General features: G+C 52.4%; 1 protein-coding gene across 5 annotated transcripts in view; it reads right to left on the reverse strand.

Moving 5' to 3' along the window:
- Positions 1-1,733: 1,733 nt before the first annotated feature.
- The window catches only part of RAP1GAP2 (RAP1 GTPase activating protein 2), a 191,363-nt gene continuing 167,355 nt past the window's right edge, over positions 1,734-25,741 (reverse strand). For 2 of the 5 annotated variants that reach the window (XM_042914756.1, XM_042914755.1), the window contains 9 exons: positions 24,323-24,457; positions 16,660-16,797; positions 14,905-15,026; positions 12,424-12,537; positions 12,075-12,192; positions 11,475-11,601; positions 8,354-8,430; positions 7,916-7,954; positions 1,734-6,985 (listed from right to left, as the gene is read on the reverse strand). In XM_042914756.1, coding sequence (XP_042770690.1) covers positions 7,946-7,954; positions 8,354-8,430; positions 11,475-11,601; positions 12,075-12,192; positions 12,424-12,537; positions 14,905-15,026; positions 16,660-16,797; positions 24,323-24,457 — 840 coding nt within the window. In that variant the 3' untranslated portion in view covers positions 1,734-6,985; positions 7,916-7,945. Of the gene's footprint in view, positions 6,986-7,915; positions 7,955-8,353; positions 8,431-11,474; positions 11,602-12,074; positions 12,193-12,423; positions 12,538-14,904; positions 15,027-16,659; positions 16,798-22,852; positions 24,093-24,322; positions 24,458-25,741 lie in introns of those variants that run through there. The other 3 variants (XR_006196347.1, XM_042914757.1, XM_042914758.1) reach the window with 3 other exon arrangements.

The following is a 25,741-nucleotide window of genomic DNA, read 5'->3' on the forward strand; positions in this document are numbered from 1 at the left end:
TCAGGTCATGATCTCACAGTTTATGAGTTCAAGTCCTGCATGGGGCTCTGAGCTGACAGCACAGAGCCTGCTTAGGAGTCTGTCTCTCCCTCTCTCTGCTCCTCGCCCTCTCTCTTAAATAAATTAAAAAAGAAAGAGAGAGACAGAGAGAGATTGAAGGAAAACCTGAGTGTGGCCTGAGCAGGCGCCTCAGGAAAGCCTTTCCCCGTGCGGCAGGAAGAATAATGGCCCCCAAGATGTTCAGGGGCTGCTATGAGCTGCCGGACACTGAGGTGGGGAGAACAGGTTTCTGGAGGCCTAAGAATGAGCCTTCACCTGGAGGTGCGCCCCATCTAGTGGAGGGAACACGTAAACACAGAACCCAGATGAAAGGTGAGCTTGCAGGGCCCTAGGAGGATCCGAAGGTTTGGAGGGACGGTAACTGGCCCACCTGAATGTTGTGCCCCCTATAGCACTTTCCCACACAGGCACAAGATGTTCAACCTCCACAAAGGCTCTGGGGAATCAGGGATCCCCCACCTTCCAAGAAGAAGGCTTGAACCCAGGAAGCAGCCAAATCCTGCGGTGGAGACGGCAATGGGGTGTCTGTGTGAAAGATGTGTCTTCACCTGCAGCCATAGGGTCTCCACAGAAGCTAAACTCTGAGACCCAGGGCTCGGATGAGGCGCCACACGGCAAGGGCATGACGACAGCAGCCCGGGAAGCGGCAGATGCGGATTCCAGGACAGCAGATGCGGACTCCAAGCTGGGCAGGGACACCAGAGAGCTGGAACATACTCTCCCGGGTGCATCCCTGTGCGTCTAGAACCCCACAGTCCAAAACTTGCCTTCAGGTTGACGTCAGCACATCCATTAAATCTGCATCAAATTTAGATTCCAAACTGAAATTTGATTCTGATTCTTTAAGTGAAACGGGGATAATAATAATATGCCTGCCTGAACGGGTTGCCTGGATGTCTAAATGAGATCATACAGTCCATTCTGCTGCTGACACTTGTTTTGCAAATGGAAATTTGGTCCAATGCAATTGATAGATATATCATGGGGAAAATTCGAGTGTAACACAAACTTCACATTTGATTACACAACTCGTCCATGAGAAATACTAGGTGAACCGAGAAAACCACGCCCAGCTGAATCAAGCTGCATGGGAACGCACAAATCACTCAGCACCCACCTCACAGCTGCCAGCTACTCTGGCGAACCATGTGTTGGGAGCCACACCCAGACACATCTGGTGTTCCCACTGTCGGTCCAACTGCAGAAAACTCATTCCGCCTCTCCACAATAACCCACACGCGGCGGTCCTTCCAGTGCCTGACTCCACAAACTACTTCAGGTCTGTTTCAAAGTAAAAAGCTGTATTTATTGTAGTATTGATTTCTTAATCATTTAACATATGTAAAACTTTGCTACCATTGTCATCAACCTCCTTTTTATGTATCACTGACAGTGTTTGTTGTGTCCCTAGCCCCATTTTCCATAAGCCTTGTGCTTGCATAGTTTTTGCTTAGCCTTGTGATTTTTATTTTTTTAATGTTTATTTTTTTTAAGGACCTCTCCAATCATCTTTTTTTTTTTTAATGTTTATTTTTGAAGAGATGGAGCGCAAGCTGGGAAGGAGCAGAGAGAGGGAGACAGAATCTGAAGCAGGCTCCAGGCCCAACACAGGGCTCAAACCCGTGAACTGCGAGATCACAACCTGGGCCAAAGTCGGACACTTAATCAACCTGAGCCACCCAGGTGCCCCCGCATTGTGATTTTTAGGAACTAGCAGTCATGTTATAGGACTGAGTGCACACGTAAAACACTCAGCTCACGAGCTCACGGTAAGCCTCCAGTGAGTCATCTACTGCTATTATAATAACAATTATTATTGAACCTCGTGCTTGAATAACACTTGCCATTTTTTTCAAGGTTCTTTCCCCATTATGAATTGACTTCATCCTCATGTTTTGCTTGTGGGTTATTTTTCTGATTATACACAAAAGAAAATGCAAACGCAGAGAAGTCACTTGCCCAAGATCACACAACCAAGTCCCAGCAGATAAAAGGCCTGTTCCCTGCCTTCAAATTTCTTAAGATACAAAAGATACAGATATTACTTCTAAACCTATATCCAAGCACTGAGAGCAAAACGTACATAAGAGCATGGCCCTTTGGGAGTCAAAGGTGGAGAGGAGAGAGGGCATTTAATCATAAAGGAATCCTTGAAGAGGTAAATTGGGACTGTAGAAAAATAGCAGAAGGAAGAAAACTGCAGAATGGAGACAAATCATGGATAGCAGGGGTCTCAAACTCAGATGCCTACAGGGGCGAAGCAAACAACAGGGATGAATGGAACGTTCCAGGTGTAAACAATAGAGAATGGTGGGGACTGCAGGGCCTCAGGTCTCACCAAAGGGGTAGCCACTAAGGAGTGCTGACCAATTTTGTGGCACTCCTAGGAAGATCCAACAACTGGTTTTTATGAGAAGCAGAAAATTTACATTTTATATGAAATTTCTAGGTTGGGTTTTTTGTTTTTTCATTTTAATTGCGGTCTAAACATCAACTGTTTTCTAAACATTGGCAACGAATTCAAGTATTTTAAAAACACGTTTCAGGCCAAACTAATACATCTACAGGCCAGATGTGCCCCGCGGGCTGCCAGTATTCAAGCTCTGATGAATGACGATGCTCAGGGCTCGGGGCCCCAAGCAAAGAAGTCTGAACAATGATGGACACAAAATATGTTATTTATTGTCAATTTCTGCAAAGACACATTTAAGCAACAAAATATACATTTGTCAACCTTTTAGAATTTGTTTTATACATTAACAAATACAATGTGCTACCATAGCAATAAATTAAATGTACATTATTTACATTACATAGGCAGTCGGGGTCTACGAATCACCTCCTCAAGAAGAGGAAAGAAAGAAAAGTCATCATCACATGGATCATCATTTCCAAGCTACACTTCTGAGGTTCTATCACACAAAGGAATCTCTTCACACTAGAACACCAGCAATCCCCGGGCTGGAGCGTAGAAGGGGAACGCCCATGACAGGGGAGAGTTGGCATACATGCTAAGGAGTGGGAAGGAGGAACTGACCGTTCCAAGTGGAAATATCACAAAATCAAAGATGATGGCATTTAAATTCCAGTCTTTCAGACAAACACCCTCTCTCCAGGGCTGGTAAGGCACAGGACAGAGCCACTGCCCCAAGAGCCTCTCACTAGGCAGGGCTCCACTGTCCTTGGCCCTAGTGCGGGTGGTCTCCTTCCTCCCAAAGGGGTAGATGGGCCAGCTGAAAGGAAGGAGATGTGGGGTTGGGGTGGGCAAGGGGCTAGTGGTAAAAACAGATATCAGGGCTTATAGAATGTTCCTTCGCAGCCTTGGCAAACTCCACTGACCCACCCTCACTTTTGAGAAAGGGAGCTAGAGATCTGGGGAGAAGCCGTGGGGTCCCAAGCATGGCTGTATGGCTGGGTCCCTGCCAGCCACCTACTTGACCCCTGACTATCCCCCACGACGACCTGTCTCTGTTGACTCAGAATCAAATGAAGAAGGTAGTGTTTGCATTGGCACTTTAAACAGCCAGGGTAAGAAGTGACGGTGGCTCTCATCCCACCTCGTCACATGAGCCTACATTTTTATTAACCACCTTTGTTTAAGGGTCGGGGAGAATAGGAGAGTTTTCTTCTACCATTTTCCTTAACTTAAGGGGGGAAACTGAGCGTTAATTAACTCCATCTCTGCCCTGGCCCCCACCCCTACAGGGTAGTTGAAGAATGGACATTACCTGGAAAAGTCCACTAAAATCTCTTGCCCTCCAGGTTTTCTCTGCTCAAGCTGCATCCAAAACCCCAGGGCCCTCACTGAAAAACTGAGAGACTATCCCTCCTAATGAAAAGAACAGAGACTGAGGCCCCACCCTGACTGCTGACAGCTCCCAACCAGTGCCCAGGCATCAGCAAGGCTCCTCCAAAACTCAGGGCCCCGGCAAATGCAGCCACTTGTTGAAGGGACCACGTAGGTGGAGCAGACGAAAGGGCCCTGGGTCGTGGGTTCTAATCCCAGCTTTGCCACTCGCTGGTTGTGTGATCTCCACCGAGTTACTTCCCCACGGGGGCTGAGGTTTCTCGGCTGGATGATGATCTGGATGGATTAGATGTCAAAAGGGACCCAGAAGGCTGGGACACGGAGATGATGCCAACGAGGCTGAACCACAGAATGTTTTTCATTCATTTTTCACTCATTCATCATTTTCCATTCATTAGAAACTCTAGCTAAGATCTTCTCTCTCAAGCTCTTTCTGCCTCTGCTTTTAAGCATCAACTGAGCGGAGGCAAATGGATACCCTACAGAGCCTGACAAATATCATTTCTCCCGTGAGTCAGGCAGTTCCCAGAAGCAGAGAGGTGTCCAGGAAACACCTCTCCTGTGTCCAGATCACAAGCAGAGCACCTCGAATACCAGCACGAGCACCGTCAGAATTAGTCTGGTCACAGGGACCAATGAGACTTGAGCAAATCTTTGAGCCCCAAGACTGGGCGCAGCAATGAAAGGAAGTTTTGGGCCAAGCAGATGCAGGAGAATATGGGGGAAGGAGCCTCCAGGAACCCGCGCTGCCTGCCCCACGGTCTACAGGGGTGAGGTTAAGACTGTCCACTCCCCGCTCTCCTCCTCCCCCTCAGCCCTAGGACCTCAGCGGGGCTGGTCATGTATACTCTAGAAGCCATAGGATGGGCTTTCTAGAGAAGGTAAGACAGGACCCAGAGGAAGGACATTTTGGATCCAGTCCAACGTACCCCTAGTAACATAAGAAGGCAGAGAACCACTTCTCAGGCCTGCTTCGTAGGGAGCACACCTATGCCTCTGTTTCTCTGGACACGCCCCACCTTCCTGGCCACCGGCTCAGAGGCAGGGGCAAAGCCCTCCCAGGCAGTGGGGGCTGCGGGAGCAGCAGCCAGAGCAGTGGAGGAAGGAGGGTATGAGGTTCCCAAGTAGGACAGGGTGGGGACAACCTGGAAACTCCAAAGGACCCCCAGACCACAACACAACACAGCATAACCACCAAGCAGCTGTAAATACCAGCTATCCAGAGAAGCAAACCAGAACCTGGAATCGGTTTTTTTTAAAAAATGCAGCTTGACCTTCCAAGATCCTTCAGAAACTCAGCCAACAAAATGCTGCCAGAATCCGCAGACCTCGTGCCAGCAGCGGGTGCCGCTACAGTGACTTTTAATAAAAGCTACACAGACATTTGTTGACCTTCTCACTAGAAGAAATTTCACCGGACTAGTATTTTAAGTAAACACGTTTCCCAGAGTGTGAGGGGAGAGGCCCGCCCAGCTTGCAAACAGGACCCGACAACGTCCACATGAGTGAGAGACGAAGGGTCAAGGTTTTGCTCTGATGGCAAAAGCAACAGGGGAATTGTCGCATCGGTCAAAAACAAGTAGAACATTGACTTGGGGCCGCTTTGACTTGGGAATAGGCCCAGATCCCACCGCAAAGAAAACATCTGGTAGAAATCCTTGTCGTCTGCTCATTGAAGTAGGAAGCCAGCCTGAGTCGCCCTGGCTGTCCTGTGTCCCAACGTGCACTTGAAGCCGTAGCACCTCCGAGGCTCTGCTCCTCAGACTCCATGTTTTACTCGTTTTACTTCACACCCGCCTTAACCCCCAGCAGGGCCAGTCAGCAGAAACGACCTTTCACACCGCACACGGGGAAGGGCAAGAAGCACGAATATGGGGCCGCTCCTGAGAGTGGGCTGGCTCTGCCCGAGCGGGCAGGGGGCAGGCAGCGTCTGAAGTGCACCCCCCGGGGGCCCAGGTGGTACAAATCTCACCAACGGGACCACTGCCTGCAGAGTCGTGACTGAAGAAGATTGGGGGACCAAGCGCCAACATGGCCAGAGGGCACAGCAGCTGGGAAGAGCCCCCAAGGTAGCCCTGGGCCCCCCGCAGATGCCAGGAGGACAAGCTGCAGAAGGACGTCGCCCCTTCCTTCACACCTACATTCTGTGCCCACACCCGGGCCTGGCCAAGCCTAACAGCTCGTGCCCCATGCGGCCTCCCCGGCTCTGCCCCAGGCGGTGGGCTGAAGTAACTCTTCCACGAGCCTCTACAGCCAGCAGAGACCCAGCCCAGCACGCGGCCCCAAAGTCCCCCACAGCCGAGGCCCCAGAGCACGACTTGCCAGCTTGCTCTCCCCGAATTCCTTCCCTCTCTGGGCTGCCCGCCCCTTCTTGGGGAAAACACCTGCCCCGAGCAGAGACGTAGGCACGGGGCTTCTCCCACAGCAACGGCCACCGGGCTGCCGCTGAGGAAGAGCACGGCGCCACCTCACGCACGCCCAGCTCAGTCTCGGTCAGCTGACGGCAGCAGGGACAGAGGCGGCGCCGGGCCTGAGGTCAGCAAGTGGGCAAGGAAGAAGTTTCTAGCACAGAAGCACACGGTTGTGGGGGCAACACAGCTGGTTTCGATCAGGACACCTTGGAGGGCTGCTACAAATCTCTGTTCCCGGGAAAGTGGTCCCTCCGCCACGACTACGTGTATTCACCGCACCTGTCACATCCAGTGCTGCCCCTCTCCGGGTGCGGCTTCCCACCGGTGGCCTCCGCCCCCCACCTCACCACCCTCTTTGCCTCCCTGTCTGTGACCAAGTCCCTAGGACCCACATTCCCTCCCTTGCCCGACTCTTTCCTCTACGGACAAAACAAGATGACGAAGGACCCAGACACACATCACATGGGGCAGTCAGGTGCAGGGGGAGCCCGGAGGAACGAGGCCTTGTCCGGAGAAGGGGAAGTGCTTGCAGGGTGCCTCGGCAAGGGGACAGGCAGGACGGTGGCCGGATCGGGACACTGGGACAGATAACTGGTCTGGTGGGAAGGTGGCCGGTGGAGCAGCAGGACTGTGACGGTCAGAGTAGTGGATGGCACCCCCAAACTGCTGGAACAGGAGCCTTCTCCAAGACAGAATCGGGGCTTCCCTGGAGGACAGAAGGAGGGAGATGGTGACCAAACGGTGGGTAAGGAAGAGGAGAGCGTGCGCCCAAGGCTATAGCCCACTGATGTGCTTGTGACAGGATGGGCCAAACACAAGGGGACCGAAGGTTACGCAGCCTGAAAAGTTGGGCATAAACACGGACTTGATGAACAGAGGCATCAGATGTACATGACAGGGGGTAAAGGTGAGCATTAGAATTCCCACGGTCCCTTCTGCCTTTTCATAGATCAGGTTTATATAAAGTGAGAGGAGCTGTGCCCCCACCCCGCCTTGGTTCCAGCTGTGACTCACACCCCCTGTCCCCGGGAGCCCCATGGCAGGAAAAGGAATGGGCATTCAAATGGGTCTCCAGTAACTTTACCAGCAGGAGGTCAGGCCTCAGTGTTGTCAAACTGGACCCATGCCCTGCTCTGCTGAAAACCACACAGCTGGAACGGAAGTCCTCCCCGGGGTCATCCAGTACAGTGTTTAGGGGGCTAGGGCACCTCTGAACATGATGGGGGGACACATTTCAGCCCAGAACCCTGGCCAAAGACACAAGGAGGGAAAGCTGCCAAGAACAGGGAGGCAAGGGGGGCAAATTGCGGAATCCCCCGTCCAGGGCAGGGAGGCCCGCTCTGGGCTACAGCCCCCCTGCCTGCTGGAACCAGGCTCCTCCCAGGGCAGGGAGACCAACTGGGTGAGCCTGGCCCAATCCTATCAGGAAACTCTCCCCAGCCACACCGGAGACCACCTGCAATCCTCCGCATCCAGACCTGCGCCCCATCACAGAAGCTTCGGGGAAGAAGCGACCGGCCCTCTCCAGCTGTCAGGATCTCTTTGGCCATTCTCAGGTTATCAGGCCACTAGTTCCCTGGTCTTAGAGTGGACACACTTTGCCACGTGGCCAAAGCAGGACAAACACTCAACCCACCTTTGACAAGCGAAGGAATCCTCTTTCACATTAGTGACCCTGTTTCAAGAAAAACCCATGTAAGAGTTTTAAACAACTAGACAACATAATCTCCAGCTTCTGTGCACCCAGCTTTCAACTCCCTGGTGAGCTCAGGAAGGGGCATGAGGCCCCAGGAGCCAGCATTTCCCAGCTCACACCTGGTGTGTGTCCAAGGGTGTGACTCACCTCACAGGAGGTGTGGCAGAGGTGGCTGGCAGCCCCCAGGCTGATGCCTGCACCATGCAGGACCTCAGCATCACCCCTAGACCTGACCAGAGTTTTCCTCCTCCACCCCCTGTGATGTGTGAGGCACCCCCTTCCCCAGGCCCCCAGAAAGGACAGCTGAGTTTTGGAGGAGGTTGGAATACGGGATGCAGGAGGCTCCGCCCACTACCCTCACCCCCCCTGGATTCTTACCGCACTAGAGCTGGCATGGCTGAGCTTATCAAAGCGGAATTTCAGGTTTGACCTCGGGGAGTTTCTGCTTTTGGTATCTAGGAAAAACAGAAGCCTCCGTGAAAAGACGGCGAGGCTGTAGAGGTCACCGGGGCTGTGTGTCTGGGGCAGGGGTGCCGCCCGGGGGGTGGGGGTGGGGGCAGGAGCAGGGCCTTCTCCCTCCCCCGAGCACTCCGGCTGACTTGCAGCAATTTGTCAAAGCCAACTCTTTAAGTTTTCAGAAATGCGAGCTAGTTGGTAAACCCAGTCATTTTTTAAAAAATCAAACTATATAAGCTTACAATTCCATAAATTATATTCGTCAAAGGTACTAAATAGGGGTGCCTGGGTGACTCAGTCGATTAAGCATCAGACTCTCGGTCTCAGCTCAGGTCATGATCTCACTGTTCGTGAGCTCGAGCCTCATGTGGGGCTCTGTGCTGACAGCACGGGGCCTGCTTGGGATTCTGTCTCCCTCTCTCTCTGCCCCTCCCCCCCCAAAATAAATAAACATTTTTTTACAAAAGGTAATAAACACTCAGAAGTCATCACTTCCCAATTATTTCTCTGCATTTTATTACGATCTACTCTCCTCGGGCTATTTATGTCCACGGTGCCTGTCTGGTGCTCCTTCCCAACTCCGCAGCTCACCGCTAGCCTGAGATCAGCCACGGCAGGAGCATTTACACCAAAGAAATCAGCAAATGCTACAAAACCAGGGCTTGACTTATTGTTTTGTTGTCTAGGCTTCCCCTGAGAAAACGCGAAAAATGTCAATTAAATGTGAAAATGCATTGTGTCTGTAGCCATTACATTATAAGCAGCGCCAAAAACTGAGTCCGTACCCTTCCAGTATCTGAAAACTGGTATCTGATTCAGCAAAGAGGTTGCACGTGTCACTGACAAAATATCAATCATCATTCATGTCAGAACTACACCTGTTGGTCATCAGCAACTTTTAGTTGCCTACAGATACCAAGGTTAGAGAAATATCAGTAAGAATATGGGATTTATAATAAAGATTATTATTTATAAATTGTGTGCTTCAGATCCTCTGTATCAGTAAAGTTTATAGTAAACGTGTGTGTGTGTGTGTGTGTGTGTGTGTGTGTGTGTGTGTGTGTGTGTACAGCAGGAGAGCCAGTTGTTAAACATTTCCCAGCACGCTGCTGGCAGGAGGGCCACTTGGCTTTGTGGTTTTCCTCTGGCCCAGGGAATCGGCAAGTCAGTACCCTCCACTCAGAGGCTGCTGACTTATTTCTGGTGCTTCGAATCAAGGGGTCCCACCCAGCACCGTGAGTACCTGTCACTATGACCTGCCAGTCCCCTCTCAGGGTCCCAGGGAGCCCAGGTGTGATATGACCAACGGTCGGGGCATCTGAGACTACAGAAGCCTGGAAGTCAGGTCCTCCGAGGGCACCTCCCTCCCCCTGGCCCCATCTCTCCCCAGGCGCAGCCAAACAGTTCAAAACACTTTCCAGATCTCTGCAAACTGACCCTGGTCCTGCAGGTACCCAGCACAACTTCTTCGAGGCTGGGAGTAGGAAGTAGCCCTGGGGTTACATAATGCGCCAGAGAAGGGGGTTGAGGGCAACATACCGTGTGGTACGATAAGAGGAGATGGAGTTACCAGGCCCATTCAAGGTGCCCTTCTGCCCTGGGTGACCTTCAGCAAGTGGCAGACACTCTCTAACCCTCCCATTACTCAAAACTTTATTTTGATATGTACCTAATACCAAGTAGGAGCCAGGCTTGGTTACAGATTGTTTCATTCATTCCTTCAATATTTCATTAAGCGTCATTTTTAAAAAATCAGAGTATCTGTATTACTACCCACTTTACAGATGAGGAAACTGAGGCTCAGAGAGATGGACCTATCAATGCCACAACCAGGATAAGAACCGGGCTCTGCAGTGGCCCGGCACAGGGGGCAGGACTAGAGCAAGCGCATGAACCAGCTCTTTCTGTGTTTCTATCATTTGACTAGCGTTTCTCAGCCTCAGCTCATTGACATTTGGGGCCAGATAATTCTTTGCGGGGGGGAGGGGGTGCTGCCCCTGTACTTTGTAGGATATTTAGTAGTATCCCTGACCTCTACCCACTGGATGCTAGCAGCACAGTCTCCTCCCACAATCCTGAAAATCAGAAATGTCTCAATATCGTTAAATATGCTCTGGGAAGGCAAGAGTGCCCCCCGGTTGAGAACCTCTTACTATTGTTTTATTCCCGTTATTTAACAAACATTGAGGTTAACAGTTCTTTTCTTTTTAATTGTTTTTTGTTTTTTAAGTTTATTTATTTATTTCGAGACAGCAAGAGAGCAAACACAAGGGGGGCAGGGGCAGAGAGGGAGAGAGAGAATCCCAAGCAGACTCTGCCACCAGCATCTTGAACCCACATCCTTCTCCCATTTCTCCAGACACCCCTGATCCACAGCCCAGCCACCCCTCACTGCCCGCTGTGACCCCTTGCTGGTCTCTCTCTCTGCGCCCACTCCCTATCAATCCTGTCTACTCTGCCAGCTGCGGCCACCAAAACAGTCTCTCGCTAGTCCAGAAGGCACTGCTCCACTTAAGACCCTCCAAGGCTCCCCTCGCCAGCAGGATGACACCCAGCTCCTTGCCAGGGTCTCCATGGGAGCCGTAGCCTGGCACCCTATGTGCTGTCTCCTCTCACACCTGTCCCCTAGATGAACCGCAGCCCAAGGAACCATGTGCGGTCCCCTCCACCTGTCACACTCCTCCCGCTCCATACCCTTGCACTGTCAAGGTCACAGCGTGGCAGAGGCACCCGGCATCAGTAACGGGGGTGGGGCAAGAGAGCCTCGGCTTTCAAATCCCAACTTCTCTACCAAAAAAAATCACTGCACTTTCAGAGCCTCAGTTTCCCCACAAGTAAGGAGACAATAAGAACACAGGTATCTTAAGGCTGATGAACAGATGAAGCGGGCTAGCAGAGCTCAAGGGCCTCACCCTTTGGGGCCGAAGCGGAAACCGCCTGACTGAGCGTGGCTGGGGCTCACGCCCACGAACAGTGGTCAGGACATAGCCTCTGGCCCCTCCCCCCGCCAGCCTCATGGTGCACATGCCCAGACGTCACTGACCTGTAGGACTCCGGCTCATGATGATGGGGGTGGCGGCCGCCCCCAGGCTGGGGCTTTCGCTGCTCGGGGACGGGCTGTACACAAACACCTCCTGCTTGAAGGGTGAGGTTGTGGACGGCTGGCTGCTCTGGGGAGAGAGGCTGGGTGAGCAGGGCCAGCTCCGTCCTCAGCGGCGCCACAGGGTGACCCGCGCCATGGCAGGCCTGCCACAGGTCCCCAGCAAGCTCAGGGCGGTCACTGCCTCCCACTGGCACACTTGGACCTGCTCTTTCTGCCGCCCCTAACCCTGCCCCCAAAGTGCCCTTGGCCTGGCCACACAGAGCACCGGCCCTCTCCTCTCCAGCCAGGAGCCCCATGGCACGGACACACACCATTCAGTGCAGCCTCTGGCCCCCTGCTGCCGCTCCGGTGCCACTCTGCGGAGACCCCCCTAGCCACTGCTCCCAGAGAGCCCACCTCTTGCTTCCCTACCTTCCCTTTTACCCACAGGGCCTGGGTGGGGCTCTTCCCACAGCAGTTAGTTTAATGCATACAGCGGGGGTCTGGCTGGGCCCAGGGCGCCCCGCCCTGCTCCCCAGGGCGGGATGGAGGTACACCTACCCCGCTGTCACACTCCTCCATAGCCTCGCCCTCCCCCGCCGTGCTGCTGAAGCTGCTGGTGCTGGAGGAGGAGCGGGAGATGTTGGCTCGGCCGTTCTCCTTCAACTTTATGAAGGGCCTGTGGGAACAGGAGTGGGGCAGGCCCCGGTCACTCAGCGAGACCCCCTTCACCGGCAGGGCAGACCTGGCAGAGACTGAGCTGGCCCGCCAGTGCCTCCCCATGCCCCTGCCTGTTGCCTTTCACGTTTCCAGAGAATTCTCCAGGCAAAAATGCTGGCTGTCAGCAGAGAGCATATTCCAGGGCTCCGAGTGGCTAAAGTCAGCCCTTCCCCCACCCTCACTCTCTTACTTCTCCTTGTTGGGGCAGATTTCCGGAGAGCTGGGATTGGATGAGGCCTCAGACTTTATCTCTTGAGAAGAGTGTGCACCATCCGGGGTCTTGGGGTTGCTGGATGCACTGTCACTAAGGAAACAGGAATGAAGAGGGGTGAGGCCATGGGACTGGCCCCTAAGCCTCCACCCCACCCCCAGGCCTAGGACAGCCAACAGGCTCTCGGCCCCATAGGGCCTGAGGGGTCACAGCACGCCTACCAGCGCACAGCCGCCACTTCCCTGAGCCCCACTCAGACAGCAATGGAGAGTGGGGTTTTCTGCTGCATCAGGCTATTCTAGGCTCTTGGATGAGCCAAGCGCTATCAAGCAAGAGAACTCGCTGATCCTCCTGAGCCCAAGTCCACTCCCCACTTTTGCTGGCCATCTCACCTTGGCAGAGCTCTAAGTCAAGAACAGGCCACAGGCGGGGTGGAGTGAGGTCTACAACATCCACTCCCACAGCAGGCAAATAACCCAGTGCACGTGGACTCCTTGGCAGTGTGGGCAGGGTCACCGTGCATAAGTCCAGGGGACACCCTTCACACAGACCACAATATGAGCTCCCTGGATCCGTGTGACAAGGTGGCCTTTTATGCTGGGAATGGCACCTTGGTAAACGGGCTACTCTCGGCCAAGGGCCCGAGGGCTTCCTTCTCCTGTAGTTTAACAAAGACCATGTACTGACACCCACGATTTCTACTGCGCCCCCTGTTGGGGACAAGCTGGCCTCGTCCTCAATGCACTTTTATTTTTACAGCAACCTTACTGAGATACCATCCACGTGCAATTCACCCACTTAAAGTGTGTAATTCAGTGGTTTTTAGCATATTCACAGAGTTGTACAACCATCACCACGATCTAAGTTTAGAACATTTGAGACCCCCATAAAGCAACTCCAGACCCACTCCTAATCACTCCCCATCCCCCCCTCCCCCAGCCCCTGGCGACCAACTAATCTACTTTCTGTTTCTATGGATTTGCCTCTTCCAGACGTGTCATAGAGACGGAATCACACAACGTGTTGTGATTTGTGACTGGCTTCTTTCCCTTAGCATAGTCTTTTCGAGGTTAACTAAGTTGTAGCACGTATCAGTGGTTCAACTCCTTTTCATTGCAAAAAAAAGTATCCCATTGATGGATATACCACATTTTATTTATCCACCTTGAGCTATTACGAATAGCCAGGAACATCTGTGTGCTGGTTTTTATGTCGATATGTGTATTCTTCCTCTGGAGTCTCTACCTAGGAGTGGAACGGCCGAGTCAGACGATAACCCCAAGTTTAACTCTCTGAAGAACTGCCAAGCTTTTTTACAAAGCAGGTGCATTAGTTTACATCCCTACCAGCAATGCCTGGGGATTCTAGTTTCTCCATATCCTCTCCAATACTTCTTATTACGTGTCTCTTTGATTATAGCCACCCAAGAAGCATGAATGTCTCAATGCCCCTTTAATGAGGTTGCTAATGACCTCCTAATTGTCCACCCAAGCAGGGGTTCGGGTCACAGTGCAGGGCTTCTCTGCACATTGACACTGTGGACTCTCCCTCCTGGAATCCCTCCCCTCCAGGCTTTCTCTCCCTCATCTTCCCTCCCTTTCTCCCCTTGCCCTTAAATGCTGGTGTCCCCAGGCATTCTATACACCCCCCTGAGTGGCCATATTCATTGATCCATCTTCGACTCCCTTCTGCGGTCAAGGCCTCTCTCCTAAGCTTAAGACTTTCATCCTGACCACTCAGAATTCTGCACTTGTCTGCTGGGCAGGCCACAAGGACTCTCACATGTACTGGTTCCAAACAGAGTTTTTCATCCCCCTCTGTAAACCCACCCCTCATCCTGCATGCCCAAGCTCGGGTCCTGGGGTCACCATTCAGGGTGACAGGCAGACAACCTAAATGCCTCCTTTTCTCTCACAAGACTGTAAGCTTCTGGAAGGCAGGTTTATGCCTCCCGTAGCTCTTGCTGGAGCACTGACCCCAGCATGTAGCAAGCACTCAAGACATGTTACTTGCTGAATTAAAGGGCAAATGGGCTCACCATTAAAGGATCAGAAAGACAATGAGCAAGAACAGGTTAATACCATGCAGTACAAGAGCTGCTTTTAAAAAGACAGAAAACATTCTAGAAGCCTAAGGAAAGTTAATTAACTGTCTTGGCAGGGAAGCCTTCCATAAGAGGGAACATTTGAGTGAGCTTTGGAAAAGGAGGCAAAGAAAGAAAAGAATCCAAGCAACATTTCTAGTTTGGGTCCAAATGCGACACGGACAACTCTGGAAGGTCCCACACAGAGACTGGCCAAATCTGCCTCAGTGGACACAGCAGAGTGAGACAGGTGCCTGAAGTGGGGACCAAGGTTAGAAGGAAGCCGTCTCCCGAAGCAGCGCAAAGCCCTCCCTGAGGTTGGCCATCTGGCAGCTACAGCAGTGGAAGGACCCACAAACCCCTCACTGGACAGTTACCATCGTGTCCGGCCGTCACCTTGGCCTTCAGCGCCTGTGTGTAGACGGGGGAAGAGTCCCGACCGCCGCTTGATGGGGCTCCGCGACTGGTTTTTCACGGCTGCTGCCGCCACCACTGGAGGCTGCCGATGAAACCACCAAAATGAGTGTTCATGGCCCACCCCAGACCCCAGTCTCCTTCCCTTCACCCCCCACCCATCTCTGGTCTACAAATAGCTTGTGCAACCCCCAACCAGTCTGGAGGGGATCCCACAAAACAGCAAGACAGCTGGGAAGGCGAGGATCTATGTAACAGGAGCTGAGACCCCAAGACTCAAACCATTTGCAGCCCATTTTCCTGTGTTCTTAAGCCAGACCTTGTGGCCCCAGGTAATAATCACCAAAGACCACAATTCTTGGAGGAACAAGGGGTCAGGGCCATGATAAGGAGAGCCCAGCACATTGAGGTCAGGATGATTCATGGGGTCACAGACTGAGAACCAGGAAGCTGCGAGAGCCCGGGGAATGACCTGGTCCAACCACTAGTTTTACCAGTGAGGAAACTGAGGAGCCTAGGGGTGAGGGGACTGGGCTAGGGTCACACAGCAAATCACCATAAGGACAAGGACAAGAACGCACGGCTCTGACTCTCCATCCATTCCTCACAGTAACTGGGTCCAAGCTGAGTGTCTCAGTAACAAGACAGAATGAGAGCGGCAGAACCAGATCCACAGGCACCCACAGGCCAAGGGAACCGCCAAGAATGTGACTCTGCTTCAGCTACATGCAGGGGGGAGGAGCAAGGGGTGGGAGACTGAGGAGCAGGGACTGCAGTCATCCTTTAGAGCCCTCCAGACCTCTAATCCAGGTCCCGACTTCTGCCATTTGTGTCCTATGCAACATTGGGTGAGTAGCCAAACTCTCTGGGCCCCAGTCTCCTCACCCACAGAATGGGGATAATTGTCCTGCCCTGCTCATTTCACAGACCTTCCGGGTGGGGCAAGACAATAGTATGAGATATTTGGTAAGTTAAATGAATTATGTAAGACCACTTATAATACTAGTCCTTAGTATCATGGTGGGTATCTATCTGGAAAAAAAAAAAAATAAAGAAAAAGAAAAGGAAAGAAAAGAAAACCCTACTCTATCCGAATGCAAAGTCCCTTTGCTTTTTAAAAGGACCAACTATGTGGTTCTTTCACCTGGCCAGTCCCTGGTGCAAACAGACCAGACCCAAACCCACAGACACACCAGGCTCTTTCCCTGGGAACTGCATACACAGTGATTAACAGCCAAGACTTTGGATCAGGGAGACACGCATTCAAACCCCAGCTTTTCAGCTTAACTAGGTGACCTGTGGCAGGTTACTAAACCCCTCTGGGCCTCCCTTCCTCAAATTCAAAATGGAGAACACATCAATTTCTACCTCTAAGAGCTGTTAGAGGGATCAGATGAGATAAGGTCTATGAATCACTTAGTTCAGTCCCTGGTGCACAGCAAGCCAAGGGTGACTACCGTCATCATTAATAACAAAGCAAGGACACCCCTCCTGGGTCCCCAGCCTCTGGGCAGAGAAAAGTGCCCCAAAACTGAAACTGAAATGGAGGCTCCATTTCACAGGCAGGGCCTAGGGTCACCCCCAAACAGCCTCAATCTGCCCCGTCCCTGCTCAGGCCACCTGGCCCAAGCCTGGGTGAATACATCATCCTTCACAGGCCTGGGGTGGGGGGCCCTCCCCAGGAACCGCATGCTGCCCCAGGGGCCTGTGGCACTCACCGAGAAGGTGGTCTTGGTGACATCCATGCTGTTGTGGGAGATGCCCCCACTGAGGCTGCCAGGGATGCCTCCACTGTGCTGCTTCTTCTGGCTGCTCACCATGGTCTCCATGGAGTGGCTACGCACACGGATGGCTCTCTATGGGGAGAAGAGACAGGGACCTGAGGGTTGGAGCCCAGCCCACCGGATGCCCCTGCCCTCCTGGTGGGGTCTGTGGACAGAGCCCTCAGCTTGTGCACACTTGTGCACACTCAGGCCACTCAGGGCCACCAAAGAGCAAAGGGCACATTGGCAAACAGTGAAGGGTCCAGGAGGGGACACCCAGGATGATCAGGGGCTTGTCACAGCGTGGCACAGACAGGAACAGGTAAAATCAAGGCCGTTAAGCCTTTGACAGGGACAGGCCTGGGAGGTGACAATGCTCCCTCAGACCACTCGGCAGGTCTATGCTGTTCTGGAACCAGAACCAAGAGAAGTGGCCATAGTGAGGACAGCTAGTTAACACAGAGGGAGCACTCCCACAGGCCCTGGGACTTTTAGTGTTGCCCTAATTTTAGGAACACGTCTTGTTTCCCTAGCCGACTTGGACACTTCTTAGAGGCAGAGGTCAGGTCTGACACTTCTCTGACTCCTCTCCTGTAATTCTCCTGGTTCTGGCACAGGGACAGGCACACAGGAAGCACACAAACAGAAGAGTTGCCACGTTTATTGGGGACTTATGACGCGCCAGGCTCTCTAAGAGCTTTAGATGTGTCCTCCCAACAAGCCCACCGTGTGGATGCGCTCCATTCCATTTCACAGGTAAGGCTCAGAGAGGCTCAGTGACCTGACCAGGAGCACCCAGCTAATAGGTAGTAGGACAGAGGGCCTCGATATAAACCCCAACATACGCCAAGATACACAAATGGAGATGTGATGAGTTATGCACATAAAAATGTCATCCCTAGCATATTCCTCAGTGCAGAGCCACTGTCTGGTCCAACTTCCCCTCTTCCTCCACGGGACAAGGGCGTATCATGATCAGTCTAAAGGGGTCACATAACCTATCCCCTTGCCAGTGGGGCATGAGGGGTGTCTGATGGGAGCTGTGGGGAAAGGTCTCCTCAAGGACTCCCAGCGGCGCCTGGGCGGCTCCATCGGTTAAGCGTCCGACTTCGGCTCAGGTCATGATCTCACAGTTTGTGAGTCCAAGCCCTGCGTCTGTGCTGACAGCCCAGAGACCGGAGCCTGCTTTGAATCCTGTGTCTCCCTCTCTCTCTGCCCCTCCCCTGCTTGTGCTCTGTGTTTCTCTGTCTCTCAAAAACAAATATTGAAAAAAAAAATTTTAAGGATTTCCAAAAGAGATGTGACATTCTGCACCTGAAACTGCCATAGCCACCTTGGGGCCATGAGAGACCAAGCCTGCGGGACGAAGCCAACAAGCCAGGCTAACGGATGCCAAGGACCACACTGAGCCATGAGTCCCCACAAGAGCCCTTGCTAAGTGGGCTCGTGGGTTTTCCTTACTGTGAGAGCAGGCTGAGGTCCTCAGAAACTTAGCTTCAGAAAACTGACTTAGAAAGACAAAGGCATGGACGCGGGAAGCCGATTCAGGAAAGACAGCCATTGGCAAACACGAATGCTCTGGAGACAAACCATTTCTGCAAATGAGGCACAGAGCCCACCAGACTCTTACCCCTGATGTCATCTAGCCTCTCCTGTGTGAGTTAAAGACACTGCCTGAGGGACATCATCTCTCTCTCCCTTTCTAGACCACAGAACAGAATCGCCTAGCAACTGTTTCCAGCCAGTACATTCTATTCATTCCATCGCCCAAAGACAACATTAAGTCACACGCCCTCTGGAAAACCGAGGGCAGGAATGGTGTGGCACCACACTGAGGTGTCTCTGGATAAACAGCAAACCTCCCTAAGTGAGTCAAGTGCTCCATAAATCTCAGCATCATGACATCCCGCTGGGGCCCCTGTGGGTCTGCCGCCACCACCACCGTCATCAACGACGATGTGTCAGCTAATCGTGTATGTTCTGATGCCCTCCTCACGGGTCTCTTTCCAAGAAAGATTTGATGTGGTTTGATGAGATCTGGTCTACTGGGCTTCGTATACATGAACTCGCTGGATCCCTACAACTCTGAGATGCAGACAGGACAGGCACTGATAGGAAAGGTCCCAAAAGGCAAACGATCACCCAAGGTCGCTGCAGGTGGGAGATGGAGTGGGGACCCAAATCCAGGACCCTGGGCTCCAGATGAAAGGGTCCCGGTCTCCCAAAGAGCTGTCCAGATTGAACATATAACGGAACTGGTTGATGGACTAACGGTGATCAGAAACCAAGGGCTTTCGACTCTCTTCAAAAAAAGTCTCCAAGGTCAATGTCAGGAAAGACGTTTTCTCCTCAAATGCCCTTGGTGCCACTGTCTGAGTCCGCAAGATAAATCTGAGGAGACAATGGGCTGACAGGGAACCCCAGGGATGTGCAGGGTGGCCATCTGCTGCTTGAAGCTAACAGAAAGAGGTCTGAATCCTGGTCTTCCCAACACAGTGTATGAACCTCTCTGACACACGGCCTCCTCGTCCGCACAACGTGGTGACGGTCCTGCGTGGGGAGGACATGAGACCGTGGGTGCCCAATACCCGGTGTGCAACCTGCTCGCTCAGGCCCAGCTCTCCTTCCCCGCTTTTGGGGACAGAAGGTCAGAGACATGACGGTTGCCCCAAAGCCTTAAAACAAAGCTGGATTTGGACAAAATCATCCAGTGACGTGGTCTGAAGTGTTTTACGTTTCAATCTGATGTGGAGCTGGAAGCACAGCCTTCTCAAACCGGGGAGGAAGGAGAGCGAGGAAAGGGTAGAGAAGAGAAAAGACGGTCTCCCCTCCGCCTGCATCCTCCCAGGGACAGGCTGCTCACTGCTTTCAGCACTGCCTACTCCAGTGACGGACAGCCCGACCCTTGGAAAGGCCTTCTGTGCACCGAGCTGGCATCTTACTCGTTCTTCAATCTCAGACCAGTCTGTTCCATATTTCACACAACCGTCCCTCAACTGTCTGAGGACACGAGTGCCCTCAGAGAGTGCTCTCCTCCCGGCTAACCGCCGCCGGTTCCAGGGTCCCTCCTCACGGTCTCCCAGCCCTCAGCTCACCTCACGGCTTACTTTTGAACAAGCTCTCCCTTCGTGGGGGAGGGGAGGTGGTGGCACTTTCTATCTGCTTATGTCGCTTCATTTAGGCAGGGGACTGAGCTACCAGTTAGTGTTATACACGGAGCAAGTCTCTTCTGGGCCAACCACAAGCCTTGCTTCCTTAGGGGTTTGTGCTTCCTCATGATTCTAAATGGGTTTTGCGAGTTGTTTCGGTTCAACAAACTTAGGGGACACGAAGCAGAGACATGAGCACTAAGGCGGACGTGCCTAGCTGCACAAGGCAAGCAACAAAGGGAGGGGTGCTTGGAGAGAAAGATGCTAACCGCTTGCCTCCTGAGACACTCCTCATCGGGAGGTACACTGAGGACTGGAATGGGGTGTTCTGTCCTTCTAGCAGGGCAAATAAAGGATGCAGGTTGACAAGAGAAGGAAATACCCCTCCCCCCTCCATAGACCAGAGCTCCAATCCAGGAACACCCGGGCTGCCCCTGCTTGTGGGTACTCTGCCTGGGAAATTGCAGCCTCCTGCCCTTCTCCTGCCACTAGGGGTCATACGTATCACACCAGTGCATTAACTATCACCACCTCTCAAAGGCTGGAGAAAGCAGCTGTCCCTGCTTGGGTGGTCCCCATTCTGCCACTGGACCCTCTTCTCTCTGGTCCTCCATTCTCCCTTCTGCACAAGGTTAATGGATGGTTGGGCCAGCTCAGTGTCTCTCAAAATGTGGCTTACGTGTATTTTGTGTACATAACACGTAGCTACATCAAGGAGTGCTACTTTTTCTTTTCTTTTTTTAAGTTTTATTTATTTTGAGAGGGGCACAGAGAGCCCCAGGCGGGGCTCGCTCTCACGAACCGCGACACCGTGACCCGAGCCAAAATCAAGAGTTGGATGCTTAACCAACTGAGCCACCCAGGTGCCTCCGAGGAGCGTTACTTTTTCTTTTCATTTCATTACAGACCAATAATAGCTTCATCAACAGCTGGCAGTGGCTGAGAATGGCATTTGGAAACAATGGTCCAGAGATCAATATTTTTGGAAGCTGAGTAATGTACAGCTCTTTCATTTTTATTCATTTTTAATGCTACTCTTTTTTTTTTAAGTTTATTTATTTTGAGAGAGAGAGCGCACGCATGAGCTGGGGAGGAGCAGAGAGAGAGGGAGAGAGAGAATCTGAAGCAGGCTCTGCATGGTCAGCACAGAGCCTAACATGGGGCTTGATCTAAGGAACCATGAGATCATGACCTGAGCCGAAATCAAGAATTGGACATTTAACCCCCAGGCGTCCCACAGCTCTTTTATAAAGAAAAATATTCTTGCAAGACCCAGAATACATCCACAGACCCCCACAGCAGTGGTTCCACGGACCGCATATACAATATACTTTCTTATTCCACAGAAATGTCTTTTAATTGAGAGTTTCGCTGCAGAAGTTTGGTCTCTATAATTGGAAATATGTATATTTTTAGGTTATCCTCTAAGTGAAAATGCAAAATTTTTAAGTGTTTGTAGAACTGGCAGATTCCTGAGACTATCTCTCAGCACTCAGTTTGAGAAGCAGGTCTGGACATCCATAAACCAACTGTTCTGTTTCTCATGGAAGAAAAGCCTGAAGTACAGCCAGTGGGACCGAGGTAAGAAGAGAGAACTATTCTACATGGTGTGAGGTGCCAGGCAGCATGACCTAGGGCAGCGATGGGTCTGCTTCTCTGCAGAGGGACAGAGGGCCACTGCTCTGTAGGGGGGTGGAAGGGAGAATGGTCCCGAGAGGCAAGGGGATGGATGGTTGAGATTGCTTTTAGCCCTGAGAATTCTCAACTGTCTCCACACGAGATGAGACCTTTGACCAGAAGGAGATAAAACACACAACTTTTCTTTCTGGGATCATTTTGTGCACCACTTCTTTCCAGAGGTGCAGGTGAGGAACACCATGAGGAATGCCAATAATTCTGATGCCACAGCACCACCCCAGGAGTGCATGAAGAAACAGCACAACGACGAGAGGCGGTTTCCCGAGCTGGGTCAGACCATGGGCCTGGCCCAGACATCACAAACCTCCAGGCCGCTGGGCTCCGTGCTGCTCCTGGCTGGCCCCCAGCTCCAGCCTCCACAGCCTGGGAGATAAGAGGATAATGGTGGCAGGAACAGAGTAAAAGAGCTCCTGTTCCCAACTCAGGGTTTAAAAAAAGTTCATCATAATGGTCAGAGCTCTGAAGGTTCACTCAGTGTGACCGATCGTGACAACCCTTCCCATACCCCATAAGCGCTGCCTCCGGGACAGGCATGGAAGCAGAATGCACAAGCAGATGTCTCCAGCCCACAGGTGGAAGGATTAAGGGTTGAAAAGAAAAAGATCCTGGACTACTGGATCAAAGATGAGTAGTTGTTAAAATCTTGAAGCCTCCTCTCTGTGGGAAACCTCTTCAGTCAGCCCCACTAGAGTCGAACACAGATCAACTGCTACTCCTCCAGAGGCAGGTGACTGGGCAAGTGGCCTGGAGCCACCCTCCTTTAGACCCACAACCTGCATGTAGCTGCTGGACCATTTTATCCAAAGGCGCCATGGGCAGTGTGCACAGTCTACGAGCTTTTCCAGGTTATAAAAACAGTTGAAACTTGAAAAACCCGACTGTGAGCTTCAAAATACAGAAAGAAACTTGCAAAACAAACGCTTCATTAAAATCTACAAAATATCACATTATGTTAGCTAGTCACCTGCAGCTTAAGCCATACACAAATTACATTTTACTGCGGGATGTGGGAGCATTGTGATGTGCTTGATATGATGAAGGGGCAGTGCTACAAAAGTTTTCCTATTTCCTGGGTTTCACATTCCCCCTTCTCTTGCCGGGCTAGCCGACCTAGCTCCCTCTGCCCCCCTTCTCCCTCATGCCCCTTTGCTCTTGATCTCCAATTTCTCCTATTTCACCCTGGCTGCTGCTGTCCATCAGGCCTGAAACAGATGCCCCAGGAATCTCCCACCAGCCTGGACAAGCAGCTCGGCTCCCACACCCCCCCCACCCCCGCCCCCGCCCCCGCGAGGAATCTCGGCAGCTGCCTCGACTAGGGCCAGCGGAGCCATGCCCTGCTCTCTGCGGTCCCGCCGGGCCGCCAGGGACAGACCCCAGGCTTGCCCAGGCCAGGTTGGCGTGGGTGGAATCCTAACCGAGTCTGGAACCAGAGGCAGCATCATGTAGAGCACGGGCTCTGCGATCCAGCAGACTCAACTCAACACTCGGATTCGAATTACTTTGTCTCTTTGAGCCTTAATTTCCTCACACGAGAAATTACACCCACAATTAATAAAACTGGAAATGAGTTATTATCCCCATCATAACAGCCTTCCTCACAGGGCACAGAGGGCACTTGTGAGGCTTTAGATGGGTTGGCGCACAGTAGGTTTTCACCTTACGCAGCAATAATAGCTAACGCTTTCACCAAGCATTTACCGTGTTCCAGGCAACGCGCACTCTCCACGTATTATTTCAGTGAATTCCTCCAGCAACTCCAGAGGTCCGACTGATCATCCGTGTGTCGTTGAGAACACTGCACTCAGAGACTTTAAAGACCGTGCCCACGATCACACCGAGCTGGGATTCTAACGCAGGCAGGGCTCACCCTGACCCCACACATACTGCCCCCAAAACGGCAGCTCGACAAGTCATTCTGCAACGGGCAATCCGGCAGAATGTTAACCTAAGAACCAGAAAGGCTGAGTTTGTTTCTCTACCTCTAAGTAGGTGTAAGGTTTTGAGCAGTCCTGCGGCCCCTCTTGCCTGTGCCCTCACGTGTGAGTAGGAATAACAAGACTCGTTCTGTTGACTACACAGGAATACAGCCAAGGTCAAGCTAGATGCTGGACGTAAGAGCTGTGTGGACCAAAAACGCTCAGTAAACATGTGATGATAAGCCTCCTGTATCTCACACTAGCTCAGTGGCTGCCCGAGCTCTACTTGAATACTTCCAGGGACAGCGAGCTCACTACTTCTTTTAGCAGCTCGTCCTCGTTAGAAAGTTCTTCCTTTTGCAAAGTCCACAGAGATTTACTTGCCTGTAACTCCGTCCCACCGGCCCTGGCCGGGTCCTCCAACGCCCTGCCAGGTGGACCATCGCAGTACCACACACTGGCTGTTACAGACCCCTAAGGCTTGTCCTGGCTCTCATCATCCTGTCCTGGACTCCTCATCCCGCCACAGAAGGAGGAAGTTGAAGGCAGTAATGTTCCTGGTTTGTGCTGGCTCCTCTCCTGCTGCCTGCTGACAACTCTTTCCCTGTCCCTGTTTCTCAGACTCCTGGGCCAGGAGGAGACAAAATCCAAATCAAGGAAGGATGCAGAAGACGCCAGAGACACTGCTGGCTGCTCTGACCGCTCACACTTCCCGATGCCCCTGCCCTCTACCAACACTGCAATCCTGGCACTTGGGCTCTGGGGTCAGGACCCCAAAGACCTTGGACCCCTTCCTTTGTTTGCCCCACCCTCACCTCCACCATACACAATCCCCAGCCGCTCCTGTGCCTGTACCTTAAAAGACTCCAAGAATCCCCCATGGCCCCCATTCTCAAACTTGTCCTCTTCTGGGCCCAGTCCCAGCATGGCCTGTGTGTGGGTGTGAAGCTCATCATGAAGGTTGTCCAGAAGGGCGGCCCTCGTCCGGTCCTAGAAGAAAAGAGGGTGGGGACGGTGGAGCTGGCACCGAGGACAGAGATGCGCCCTCTCCCCAGGGCTCCAGACACCTGACCACCAGCATCCCAGTTAACAGTGTGGACCTCAGGCCTGGCTAGGCTCCGTGCTCACAAGTACTGCAGGTAATACCAAAGCTCTGTGGCTGGCCTCTGCTCTTTCCCCCGCCCCTTCTCCTCGAGCCATCCCACAGCTCTACCCTGCCAAGTCCCAGCTCAGATCTCTGCCTCCAGCTCCACAGCCGCGTACCCAACCGCCCTTCTCCATCCGAACGGCGCACCAGGGCCATGGATACAACCTCCAGGGGGCGCCGTGCACACGTACCAGGACGAGCCCTTGCAGCAACCCTTGCAGGCACTTCCAGGTCAGCAGGTCCTAAAAGACCTCATTCCCAATGATCCCCAGGTAGGTGAAGAGCCCGGGCCAAAGGCCCAAGAGCCGCCCTGGAATTCCACTTCGTCCCACCCAAATACAGGACTCCATCAAGTCCTCCCAACCCTGCCCCCAAACCATTTCCTCCTGTGGCCAGTGCAAGCAAGCTGTCACCATGTGTCCTGGACTCCTGTAATAGCTGGAGTCACCAGCTGGGTAGCTGGAAGCTGCCACCCTTCCTGCCCTCCTCCCTGGCAGCCTGCCCTTCTTGTCACATCAGGGTCATCTTCTAATATGCAAAGCAAACCATCACTCTCCTAAGTATTGTGTTAGTACCTCATCACCTCTAAAGTTCAAAGCCCTTCCTGACCTGACCCAACCAACCTCTCCAGCTGAGTATCCACCCCCACACGAGTCCTTCTCTCAGGCCATGTCAAACCCTCTGGGACTCCCTCAAAAGTCATGCTCTGATCTGCCCGGACTTTGCTCATGCTATTTCCCATGCCTAGAATAACCCTCCTCAAACTTTCCTCCTGGCAGAAGCCTTGTCAGATACCCAGATTCAGCAGGTCAAGGGGCACCTCCTCCAAGAAGCCTTCCCTGAACACATCCCAGTTCTGCATGGGCAGAAGCAGTCACAGCCCCTGTGCTGGCCTCCATCACGGCCCAGTGTGGACACTATATCATACCTGTCTCTTAAGTAATGGCCCCTTCCCACCAGTCCAAAAGCTCCATAAGGCAGAAACTATGTCTCACCCCGGTATCACGGGGAATAAAACAGAGCCTGCCACACAGTAGGTGCTCAATAAATGGCTCGTGCATGGTTGGTTAGACCTGAAGTTTGCATGAAGTTTCCACAAGAGAAAAGAGTTCCTAAATCAACGCAGA

The sequence above is a fragment of the Panthera leo genome, chromosome E1 (genome assembly GCF_018350215.1).
Source record: "Panthera leo isolate Ple1 chromosome E1, P.leo_Ple1_pat1.1, whole genome shotgun sequence".
Classification (NCBI taxonomy): domain Eukaryota; kingdom Metazoa; phylum Chordata; class Mammalia; order Carnivora; family Felidae; genus Panthera; species Panthera leo.